This window comes from Trachinotus anak, unplaced genomic scaffold (assembly GCF_046630095.1).
Source record: "Trachinotus anak isolate AG129_WGS33_773 ecotype Australia unplaced genomic scaffold, CSIRO_AGI_Tana_v1 ptg000012l, whole genome shotgun sequence".
In the NCBI taxonomy this organism is placed as follows: Eukaryota; Metazoa; Chordata; class Actinopteri; order Carangiformes; family Carangidae; genus Trachinotus; species Trachinotus anak.
Window position 1 is genome coordinate 8,694,800 of NW_027273863.1, and position 12,653 is coordinate 8,707,452.

Here is a 12,653-nt window from a genome sequence, read left to right on the forward strand (position 1 = left end):
AGTGACCTAACAATAAGCAACATGCATTTTTTTTCTTCTGCCAGCTATGAAAGAAACAATGTCAAGATATTCTCCTGGTATCTTTAAAGACGCTTTCAGTCTCTCACTAACAGAGACATCACATCTGTCTCCATCTGCCCCAGAACACACCTATTCCCTGTTGCTTTCCACTGTGTCACAGCGAGTTTGTCTTTCTCCATTAACGCTCTGATGTTCTGGAAAGAGCTAAGCCCAGACTCTGCGCAGACACATTTTATTATTCATTACATTTCATTCTTTCAATCTCTGCAGTGTCTGGCCTTGCTGGTGGTGCCAGTTGAATTGCAGAATAAACCTGACCTCTCTTATAATGCCCAGAGTCTCGTACTTAAAAGAAGATATTTATCAACAAGATGGATATGATTTATTTGTCAGCCACTTCATCATACTGCATAAATGAAAGCGTGTAAGCACCACAGAATCTACAAAAGTGGTAAAAAATGTGCCCTAATAATAAAGAAAAGATATTACCACGACAAACAACAAAAAAAACTACTCTGTGAGTGAGCGTAACCGGCTGTCTTTTTCAAATTTCTAAGTAAAAAGTTGACAGGATGTTAAACCCAGGGGTTTTCTGTGTCACTGATGAAGCTGTTAGCAGTAAGTGGTTACACCATTACAGGAAGTAGAGACAAAGGTATGGGAAATGAAATGCAAGCAAGGTTTATAAAAGACGAGGTGGTTCATCGAATGATGGGTTAAAATTTCTCAGAGAGCTATTTGTGGCCTACCGCTCTTGCACGCCAGATACAGACAGAGTAGAATGGAGACACTTCTTTTTCTATTTCCTCAATTCAACTACATGGCCCCAAAGGAGGAAGCATATTTCAAAATGCTTGGTCCAGAGGACTTGCGGGCACCAAAGATGAAGGACGATTCTAGCAGGTTGGTGTGTGAACCTCAGTTATTGTCAAATAGTTTTTTGATTTTGGAGTCAGAAATTTGATTTTGTGCTATGATAAGTGTTAAAGCTAATGTCAGAAATCTTAGTAATGTAACTTCAATCGTCAGAAAAGAGATAAAGCAGGTAGTAGCAGGTTCTTTTGTATAGAGAAGCCGTATTTTACTCAAGAACAGCATAACGTACCCTCACTGAGTGTGACTGAAAGCCACTGGATTATGTGAGGTGGTTAGACTTTCAAAAGCTGCTGTCCTCCATGACGACTCTCTTAAGGATTTTTGTTTAGACACATGAGCATACATGGCTTATCTTGCAATTCGTACCAAAAAGATGTTGTGTAATTTATGGTGTGTCATAAAAGCCTCTTTAGAAATGTGTCTTTGAAGAGTAATTCTCCCATAAGCTGCTGATTTGGTGAATAGTGCCACAGCTGCACTTGCAGACAGTTTGTGGAACCTTGATGTATTTTCTCTGTTGTTCGCAGACAGAAAGACAAGGAGAGGAAGAGCCGACTAAGCCTTTTTCTCACCAAGTCAGGCTCTCATGAAAACGTCAGTCCCCATAAAAAGACAAATACGACATCCAACAAGTGAGGCAAAATCTATTAATTTCATTTTCGGGCAATGTTGTTTGGGGATGCGTACTATTCATTTTTAACCTCAGTTTCCAGCTCCCTCCATGACTCATTGCACACTTATAGAAACATGACAGACATCTAGACATCTCATGAGAATCCTAAATATTTTTGCTGCATCATTAAGGAAGAGCTGACTGCAACCCTAATTTTTTTTATTTTTATTTTTTATTTGCAGCATCTCACCAGAGGCAGCTTTGCAGTGGAGCGACTCCTTTGAAGAACTGCTAAAGCACTCAGGTCAGATTAATGCCCCAAACTGCTCAAAAATGTTGTGTCGAATTGCTGCCCAGAACAGTTTCGCCTGCTGTCAAACAGTTTGCTCCATTTGAATTGTAAACTATTAAGGAGTGCTAGAAGCAATAAATAGTTAATGGCGAGTGCAGTGAGAGTTTCACTACATCTTTTAATGTTTGCTAGCACAGATATGTAACACAGAAACTGCTCAACTTCCTCATAATCACAGAGGTTGCACTTTAGTGCCACATTGAAACACTGTAGACCACTGTATGTGCTCATCTGGGAAGTAGCACAAACAGTTAATGCAATATAGTGAAGATAATTACTCTGTCTCAGTATATTAAAGGTATCACTTATTACATTATCAAAATGCTTATAGAGTGGGCACATTTTTGGTGACTTTAGGATGAGGATGTTATGGAGTCCATACCTCCTTAACAAATCCTGCTATTATCAAATCCGAGCCTCATTAGTCCATCATGCTCAGAAAAGTTACGTTTTGGTTTCTAACAGTTGTCTGCTTTCTTTTACTTCCACTAACAGTTTCTTTGTCTCCGTTTCTCTACATCAGACGGAGTAGAAACCTTCTCTCAGTTCCTCAAGACAGAATTCAGTGAGGAAAACATCGAGTTCTGGTTGGCCTGCGAAGAATACAAGACCATTGATTCTGAGACGAAGTTGCTGTCCAAAGCCAAATATATTTATACAGTATTTATTGAATCGGAGGCCCCTAAAGAGGTATGGCATGGCATGTTTATTTATCATAAACTGCATGGATGTAGTGCTGCAAAATAGGCTATAAAGTTGAGCTGCAAAGGCTCAAATAACCCCTGCGGTGTAGCATTTTCTTTGGCTTATTTGTCATTGAGGGCTGTTGGAGGTTTCAAATATTTATGCCATTGTAATGAAAGTAACAGTGGGCGAATTGTAAAGCTTTTCATTGTCATGAGCCTGCAGCAGGTTGACCTTTGTAAACAACTGTTAGGAGCAGGAGCTCACTGAGGTCACATATCTAGTGCATGCAACATTGCAAAGCTGGTTGGGTTATTTTGGTGCAAGACAGTTGTGGTTTCAACACCATCGGATATTCTCTCAGGCCGTTAAAGAGTTTTAGTGTCTGGTCTGAGGTTTTGATGCTCCTCTGCAGAACTGGAGAGCGTGTCACCCACACACTTTCAGTCTAAGATGAATGTACTTGTAAATATCAAAGATAGGTTTTTGGAGCATGCTGCAATAACATGAAAGCGTATGCCAGCATAAGTTTTATAATTCAAGCAGATGCTGTTTGGTGTCCATATTTTCTTAAACAAACAACTCATTTACGAAGCCAGAAAATGAACATCTTTATCTGTGATGATATCCAGGGAGATGATGTGTGTCAGTGGTCGCTTGTATGAGCTTTAGACTCAATTGATGCAGATAGAAACAGAGAATATCTCCATAATGATGAGTCCAGTAGCTGTTGGGTCATAAATTCACACAGATTTTAGCTTTGATTCACCGTGACCTTTAAGAAAATCCAAGTGTGCCAAGTGGTTCTTGTGTTCTTGTTGAAAAAAGATCCTCTGAGGCGGGTTATGGAGATCTAAAGTTACTTTACCATCTGAATTAGACTTAATGTTTGATGTCGTGTGTGTAATCCTTTAAAACATGCAGATGTTGATTTTCTCCACTCTTTCAAACGGATCTGTTTCACACCGCTCACTCACTGTGGATCTTGGGGTTTCCCCTTTACTCTCATCACAATTTGATGTATTCTCAGTGAGAAACAAATCTACTAGGAACTTAATCCGTCTCATTTTCTACTGTATTGTACTTTCGTCAAAAATCCCTAACTCGGATTCAGATCTAGACGAATATGTACATCACATATAGCCGTTCTTTTAAGTATAGATTTAATGTATGTAGTTGATTTGTCTATGTCAGTGACTGTTATTCTGCATTGTTTTTCATTGTGTCCCAATTTCTTTTCACTCAGGTCAACATTGACTACAACACCAAGATGGCCATCCAGAAGAACATCGCACAGCCCACAAAGAGCTGTTTTGAAGCCGCACAGATGAAAGTCTACAGCCTGATGAAAAAGGACTCCTACCCCAGGTTCCTGCACTCTGACATTTATCTGCGTCTCACCAGGCGGAAAGGTCCCGGGGCTACCATGTTTCGCAGAAGGTCACGGTCCTGTGTATTCAACGAGCGAGGCGAGGCCACGACTGAACCCTCGGCCTGGTAGTCGTAAAATTGCAGGTGTAACTGTGTGAAACTGGTTATTATATAGGAGACAATCCATGATTTGCAGCACTGTTGTTGAAACATAATGTGTGGTGCATTGGCTTATTGTCCACAGATTTGCTTCTGCAGAGTGCGATATTTTTTTTTATAACAAGAGGGGTCATAGTGGATTACATAGTACAACAGTGGTAAAAAAAATGTAGGCAATAGTTTGATATTTTGGGAAATATGGTTGTACTGTGCTGTCTGACTAAAGGTTAAACATTCTCACTTGAAGCTACAGCCAGCAGCTAGTTATATTAGCTTAGCATAAAGACAACTAGCTTGGATCTGTCCAGTGTTAACAAATCCATCTACTGACACCTCTAAAGCTCACTAATTAACATGGTATTTCTTTTTTATTTCATTTGTTTGATCTGTACAAATGCCATGAGCAGAAAAGACATGTTGTGGTGCTACTGGGGGGTTAGGTACCGGACTATTAGTTGTCCAGACACAGTAACTTCCTGAAGTCCTCACTGGTTGCCTGACAACATCACAATATCACAGCATTTAAGGAAGTTATACCGGCTGTTACTGCCTTTTTCCAGTATTTATGCAAATTTAAGATAACTGGCTTATATCTGCCGTACAGACATGAGGGTGATATTGATCTTCTCATCTAAGTTCATTTCCAATGATGTTGTACTTTTTCTTTCAGTACTATACTACACAGCTGGATTACAGTTGACACCATTAGCCTTTAAGCTATGAGAATAAATTTAGAAAGGTTATGAGGCCACTACATGATGGTCATGTGGTTATCTGTAAATAATGGGCACCCTCCGGCCAATCAGAGCTGAGTATTCTCTGTGGCCACAGTATAAACCAGATTACTCTGCAACACTTGCAGCAAAGATCTATCCACTCTCTTCCTCAGAGGCCCTGCACTGCTTGTGGATTGAACCTAATGATTTCTTTATATTCTCAAATCTTGCAAAACTTGAATGACGGTGGGATGGTTGGAGACAGACTCTCAACTGAAGTGCCTCAATGCTGCTGACAGTATCCAGTCAGCTGCACAGGCAGCCGCATTGAGGCAGCTCTCCTGACTTCAGACACGTTACACTTTGTCTTCCAATCCAGCAATAGCACCTTATACAACATTAATACAGCTGGTATGGTGTTGTACCTAGTTTGACCATATCTCTTTAAGATGGACTTATGATTTTATCCCTGTCTAACCAGCTCCAGACTAACTTGCTGTGAAAGCCTGCAGTCACAGTGACTGTAAAGCACTGAAACTTTTTAATGAGGGATATAGATCTTTCATTTCTGTTATTAATTAGAATGCATCCCATTTCACATGCAGAAAATGCATATGTCTTATTTGAATACTAATATTACATTATATTAATTATGATTGCTGTTTTTCAGTTTGCTACCATCTGATATAATTTATGTATTATTATGATCATATATTTTGCCTTGCTGTATGTACATACTATAATAAGTGAAGTAACTCAAATAAACACGTTCTTATAAAAGTAGTTTTAATGAGACCTGTAGCGTTGTTAATTAGTTTGAATGACCGCTTGCAAATGTGACAAATGGAGCCATAATGTGTGCATATTACAGTTGTGCGGAAAACTCTGATCGTGTGTAGCTCTCTATTCCAAATCACTAAAAAATTAATAGACTATATCAACTCCCGCCACTCTAGCACAGAATAATTCATGTCACTGTGTATGTATGCACAAGCTATACTTCTTACAAAGACAAATACATATTAATTTTAAACTGTCAGTGATCACACTGAGTTTGCCCCCAAACTCCTGAATATATATGCATATCCCAGTACATGAAGGCAGGGCTGGTTTAGCTCATTAACACAGATGTCAGGGTTTTCAGTGTCCATCCCAGTCTAAGCTACTGTCATTTTACGAAAACCTGTGTGGAATACTTCGCAGTTCAGTTTAATTATGCATCCATCTAGACAACAGTCGCTGCGTATATTGCAATTCCTGCTGCCTTCTTACACAAATAATCTGCGAAGGAGAGGGAGAACATAATGATGCGTTAACAAAGGTAGAAGCTCAGCTTGCCTGCCAAATTCAGCACTGCTTAAGACTAGTTTCCCGCTTAGAATTTGCTGGCAGATTTCTTTTTTTCTTCCCCATTGGTATTTAAATTTGTGACTCAGCCTGTGCTTAAAGCCTCTGAAATCATCCACAAGTTTAAGATGCATTGTAGAAGCTTTGAAGGAAAACAAAAGAGTAAGACAGCAGTTTGTCCGACGATATGAGGCTTGTAAAACATGATGAATACCAGTCAAAGGGGAGTTTAAAGCAGAAAGATTTATTGTATGGTGTCTAGTAGTGGAGTTTTGACTGTCTTGAGAAATTGGTTTGTTTTTAAAGAATTCCTCAACTAAAGCAAAAGTCTGTTAGTAGTTTTGCACCCATGGGCTCTAGTCTCCAAACTTTTACACCCATTTTAAAAACCACTTTGTCCCATCTCAGAAGCTTTTAACTGACTCTGTGTGAGACAAATTTGCTGACTCCCAGGATCATATATTGAGCTGTGCCCCATTACAGACCTGTTTGCACTTGATGTTGTTGGCCTGCAATGATATTGACAGACCTAAATAAATTTCAGTGCAAACAGAAGGCTGTGTTCAGTTTGACAGTCTCAAGGTGAGAGTTTGTACCTTCCAGTCTAAATACTGTATTTCAGTTTGGAGCATATTTAGAGACACCTGTATATGTGGGGTAAAAAAAGATCCGTCTGAACAGCTGACAGACAACTTCCCATGATTCTGACAATGGTCACATGTTCATCAGTGAATGCGGTGGCAAGAAAAACCCTTTGAAATTACCTGGTTTACTACATTGAAGTGAATCCTTGGATTTAATTACTGGTCAAACCTGCACAACATTCAGGTCTGATTAACAGCTACTGTCTTAAGATGTCTGCTGTGAGCAGTTCTCTTCAAGTTATCCCACAGCATCTCTTTTGGGTTAAGAGCTTTGATTGGGCCACTCCAACCAGCAAGTTTCTTTGTTTGAAGTCATTCTGTGGTAGATTGTCCTGTTGTATCACTCAGCTTCTACTGGGCTTCAGCAAGTGATCCGCCACCCTGACATTATCCTCTAAGGTACCTTGATAAACTTGGGAATTCATTTTCCCCTTGATGATGTCGAGCTGTCCTGGAGACCCAGAGGCAGCCAAGCCCCCAGTCATGATATTTCACCTTTGGGATGTTTTCGCGTTGGTATGCAGAGTCCTCTTTATATCATACGTAGTGCTGCATATTCCTCTCAAATTCAGCCTTAGTTTCATCAATCCACAAAATATTTTCCCAGGAGTGTTGTGGAGTGTCAAACTGCTCTCAAACAAACTTCAGGCCTGTATGTGATGTTTTTTTTTGGTTCCTCTCAGCCTTTGGCTGTTACTCTGAGGTTCTTTTTTTACTGTTACTGAGCATTTTTTATGCACTCATCTTTGCTGGGCCCCCACTCCGGACTCCAGGTTTACTAACTCCTGTTTCCAGTTAGCTTTTGTTCTTGTCACACTTTTTCAACCCTACTCTCTGAGCATTTTAATGATATATTGACTGTGGAGAAAAGAACAATTCAGTGATTTGTGTGTTATTAGTTTAAATACATTGTGATTGTTCATAAATGTAACTTAGATGAAGATCTGACCACACTGAAAGACAAATTTACACATAAATGAAGATAAATCCAGAGGTTCACTTCCCTTTTCCTGCCGCTGTAGGTTTCTGGAGGCTATAAATAACTCTTCGGGCCAGTCTCTGCAGGATGAGAGCATTAAAACCATGTCTACAGGGAAGGCACTGGGCCTGTATTGACAAGCTATTTTCCTCAACTGTATGCCACAATCACTAATTCCAACCCACCTATGCATGCTCTTAAAGGCAGCTTGCTAATCAGTGGGAAGGGGGGAAAAAGTTTGTTAAAGGATGATGTAAAATACAGCTGACTCTGTAACTCAAGCTCATTCTCATTGTGTTTTTCACTGAGGTTGAAAAGAGTTTCTCTGTCATTATTTACTTGGTTTGATGTATTATTTAAGGGACATCAAATACTGGATAAAATGTACCTGCTGAAAGGGTTATAGTAAACTAGATTTAGAAAATAAAAAAATTAAAAAATTAGGCTCACTCGAGGATCCCATACAAGTCGAAAGAAAGAGATGAGGCACTTTCTAATGAAATCAAATGCATGCTTACTGAAATCTTTTCAGGGGCTCAAAATCTAATTAAAATAGGTTTTTCGGTTACATCTTCACTCGACAACAACCTCCACCATGCAGTCTGGAACTTGCACAGCCTCAGCAGAAGGGTCAAAACCCCATTCATGTTCAACTGAATAAAGCAAGCAGGGCCAGCACTGAAGAGAGACACACACATTCAGTGCTGTCACCAATTACAGAGAAAAGTGGACTCACAAGGGAATTGTATAGCAGAAGTAATTAAGCCTAGAGAGGACTGGAGTGCCACCCTGTGTTTGATGAAAAAAGTACAACTTGGCATGAAGCGACAATGACTCACTGTTCACTTGAGAGACATGTCATTTTAGATGTATGAAAATGAATCACTGCTTTTTTACAAAATGAGGCTTTTCAGGATTGCATGAAGTCTCTTTTGTCCTTGGACATTTGGGGACATGAAAGGTTAAATCACAACAAGACAAAAATCTTGCATATTCCGCAGTGATTGTACAAAGACTACACTCCTCTGTGCAGTGCTCATGTCGTTCCTGGCAGAGCCTTTTTTGAAAAACAAATTCCTCAGCTTGGTGTGTCTACACTCATGCAAATAGGGGCAGTCTGGGTGTTTTCCATCACCTGTTGTGATTTACATTTTTGGTTTGTTTGTGCCCCATCACATCTCCAGCAGCGGTCAGGAAGGTCAACGCAGGTTAAAATGCACTGGACATACTTATGATGATATATGTGTTATGATTCACTGTGCGTCATGACCTGTTTACATCCAGCAGACCCAGAGGGGCAGAGGACAGTCCTGCATATCATGCCATTCTCTGCAACTGTGCAGAGGCAAGTCAGAAATACCTTTCTTGTCTTTGTCTATTTTAAATCACAAGAATATATAATCATATAGTATATAAAGTACACTACATATTCTGCCTTAAACAGTATCAAAGTAAATAATACATCAAAGAAGTAAACATCCATTGGTTTGGAACTGACAAGTGAACAATAGCTTGTGAATGTGTAAGGTGAAAATTAATTAAATTCTTTACCTGACAACACTTTTTACATAATACATAATCACTTTAGTAGTGCTGTCTGTTAGTCCACCATTTTGGCCAAGACAGAAATATAAGAGATTTTGACATTTTTGAACATTAATGGCCAACTGAGGATGACTCTTAATGAATTTGGTGATCTCTTGACATTTACTGTAGCACCACCTGCAAGTCATTTTTTTCATTTAGCCCATAAAAGATCTCAACATCTTCATTTTGGACTGGCAAAACGTTTTGTTATGATTTTCATGGTCCCCAGATGAATCCTAATGACTGTGGGGAAGTCGACTATAGTTTTAAAATGATTCAACAACTGTCAGTTTGTATGTGCTCCTTAAGATGACAATTAATAACTTTGGTTATCCTTGAAATTTTCCTAGTGGCAATATTTTTTCAGACAGTCTTCTTTGATTAATGACCAAACTCACTAAACCAAACAGCTTCAGCTGTAATTTATGTCTAGCGCTCATTAGCAAATGTTAGCATGATAAAGCAAAATTCAGATGGTGAATATGGTCAACATTTCATTGTCATTGTGGGAAATTCATGTTCATACAATTCATCAGTGTTAGCATTTAGCTTAAAGCACCATTGTTGTGCACAAGAATAACTTCAAACAGCTGCTAGCATGGCTGTAGCCTCTTTGGCTCCATTTGGACAAAAAAAAAATGTTCCTTAGTCCTCATTAATTTCTCATTCCTAACACACCATTGAAAATACAGGATGAAACCTTTAATACACATTCAGCAGGACAAACCTAAAGAGAAAACTGTACCTACCTACTAGCTTTTGTGGGGAAGTAGAAGGGCAAAGAGCTCTACCTACAAAGGAAAAAAAAATCCAAAGCTCTGAGATCCACTTTAAAATTCAAGGACGACACTCTAGACAGGATTTAAATTACAGGAGGGCCAGTGAGTTCACAGGAAAAACAGTCCGTAATTGCAGCTGTAAGTATTACTTTGGTGGGAGTGAAAAATTACCCACATGCACACTCTGGATGGGATTAAAATTTATTTTATTTAATTTTTCCGTTGATCCACATTTGCACCAGAGGTTGGCTAATCTAGGAACATGCAACATTTCCGTCCAAATCACAGCCTTTCTGTTTCAGGGGTCAGTGAGCACCTGAATCAACTGAAGGTGCAGTATGAGGCATATTAATAAATCAGTGCTTGTTTATGTTTTTGTCACCATGATGAATTAGGAACACTGCAGATATGAAAATATACATAGGATGAGCCTTTTACTTAATAGTGAATTTGTTTATGGTCATTTGTTTATGGTCAGGATCATTCCCGGAGCTTCCTGACCATTGTTCATTACCTTTGTTAAACCTTATCCTCAATTTGACACGTAGTACTCAACCACATCAGCCCATTCTGTCACCATATTCATCACTAGAAAACCTGGATTGTAGTTCATATGAAGTGGTGACAAAATAAAGAATTAGATTTTTAGAAATTCATTGTTTTGAATCATCTTGATTAGATTCACTTATTCATTCTTCAGGTTTATCTTCCTCACTCATGATGTCACATCCATGTTAAATGATGATCACTGTTTTGGACACTGGTGAAGTCAACTTTAATCACAGCCGAGCTCTCCAGTCCTTGAAGTGCAACACACGTGGAAGGATACCCTGTCTTTCCCAACAACAACAACAACGCTTTGCATACAGATTTCCATATATTCCATTCATGTTGGGTGGGTGGGGGAGTCATTTAGATTTGTTCAGTCACTTGACTCCCTCATTTCCAAACAATCACAACCCCATCTTCAGTCTGGCAGGATCTTATCTCTGTCTCCCTTCGTAGAGGACGAGGAGATGGCGATAAAGTGAGTTACTGCATATTTGATTATTGGGCCTTTACCATTTTCAGCAGGCAGCATCTTACAGCAGCCATGTGGAAAATACCAAGGAGGTTTTCACTCACTGTAAGTCTCACTTTGCATTGTGCCTTTATTTCTGAAGGGGTTTGTAGTGATTGGAGGATGCTCAATGCATTAAGTTGAATGCTTACAGGTCATCTTAAAACATACTTTAAATGATTAATAAATTGGCCTTCAAGTGTGATTTACAGGTATGTGCTATGGAGTTCAAAAATAACTGGGCTAGTGATAGATCTTGATGATCTTTTCAAGGGTAGATTGTGTTGCTTTCCCAAGGATCCGCTGGAGGATGTTGAGACTTGGAGTGAGTCTGTGGACAAAGTCCTTGGTTGTAAAGGTGAGAGTCTCTTCTGATGCATATTTGTTTGTGTATACACTTTATACCTGCTTATTGTCATCTGCGGTTTCCAGCCGGACAGATAGCTTTCCGGGAGTTCTTGAAGTCTGAGTACAGTGAGGAGAACATACTGTTTTGGCTCGCCTGCGAGGAGTACAAAAAAATCAAGACAGTCCCCGAGATGATCTCATCTGCCAACAGGATCTACTCAGAGTTCGTCCAAACAGAAGCACCCAAACAGGTAAATGACTGCAAGTTGTAAAAAAAAAAAAAGAATATGGAGAAAGAATTGGAAATAAGGTAATTCATGGTAATTTCAATTTAGTACGCCTATTGTGATATAGTAGCTGCAATAAAGCTGTGTATTTCCTCCTTTAATGGTGGTAAAAGTGCAGAAATCTACTTAAAGACACTCAAGTTGTTTCCCCAAAGAACATTAAAGTGAATGAAGATGAAAAGAGTTGCTGTAATACACCCCTGGGTAATATTGTTTGATTCCAGATCAACATAGATTGCGGTACCAGAGAAAATATAACAAAGAACATCTCCCAGCCGACCCTGACTTCGTTTGATACAGCACAGAAGCTCATCTACAGTCTGATGGCCAGGGATTGCTACCCGCGATTCCTAAAATCTGACATCTATCAGGGACTCCTGAGGAGAACCGATTCAAGGTGACTGTTTTAAAACTGACAGCCTCTCAGATGGAGGTTCGCGAAATCCTCTCTCCGACTCTGATCTGGTGTAGCACTCTTTGATTTCAGTGTGGATAACAGGTTTATGCCATACCATCCATATCCTAGGTGTAGCAGAAATGGCTTTTTTTAGCCTGTGTGATTCAGTAGACAGTTACAGCTCAAGCTTAAATATGAAGCTTGTAATATACGTTATCTCTTTAATTATGGTAAGGTAAAAAAAATCTTTAAAGAGATTGTTCACATAATTCCTCTGTGATTATCTTTTTTCCCCCCACCACCTCATGTAGTTAAAAATTAAAAATAATTCTGTCATTGTAAAGTATTATCAACACTATATCTAATTGATTATGCAAATATAAATCCAAATATGCTTTTGATTTCAAAATAAATGTGTGTGTGTATTGTTAAA

At 39.2% G+C, this 12,653-nt stretch overlaps 2 protein-coding genes across 3 annotated transcripts; both read left to right on the top strand.

Annotated features, from left to right (window-relative positions):
• Nucleotides 1–687: 687 nt before the first annotated feature.
• Nucleotides 688–5,575, top strand: rgs18 (regulator of G protein signaling 18). Its single transcript, XM_071492053.1, has 5 exons — nt 688–924; nt 1,425–1,529; nt 1,753–1,814; nt 2,386–2,552; nt 3,793–5,575. Exons 1-5 carry the CDS (start codon nt 803–805, stop codon nt 4,045–4,047), a joined length of 711 nt encoding a protein of 236 aa, XP_071348154.1. The 5' UTR covers nt 688–802; the 3' UTR covers nt 4,048–5,575.
• A 5,199-nt stretch (nt 5,576–10,774) lies between these two features.
• Nucleotides 10,775–12,653, top strand: rgs1 (regulator of G protein signaling 1). 2 transcript variants are annotated; one of them, XM_071491426.1, is made up of 4 exons: nt 10,775–11,254; nt 11,462–11,546; nt 11,621–11,787; nt 12,048–12,653. In XM_071491426.1, the coding sequence occupies exons 1-4, from the start codon at nt 11,222–11,224 to the stop codon at nt 12,222–12,224; spliced, it is 462 nt and encodes a 153-aa protein (XP_071347527.1). In that variant the 5' UTR covers nt 10,775–11,221; the 3' UTR covers nt 12,225–12,653. The 2 variants fall into 2 exon arrangements, with proteins under 2 accessions (XP_071347527.1, XP_071347528.1); XM_071491427.1 differs by having other exon boundaries at nt 10,778–11,155; nt 11,467–11,546.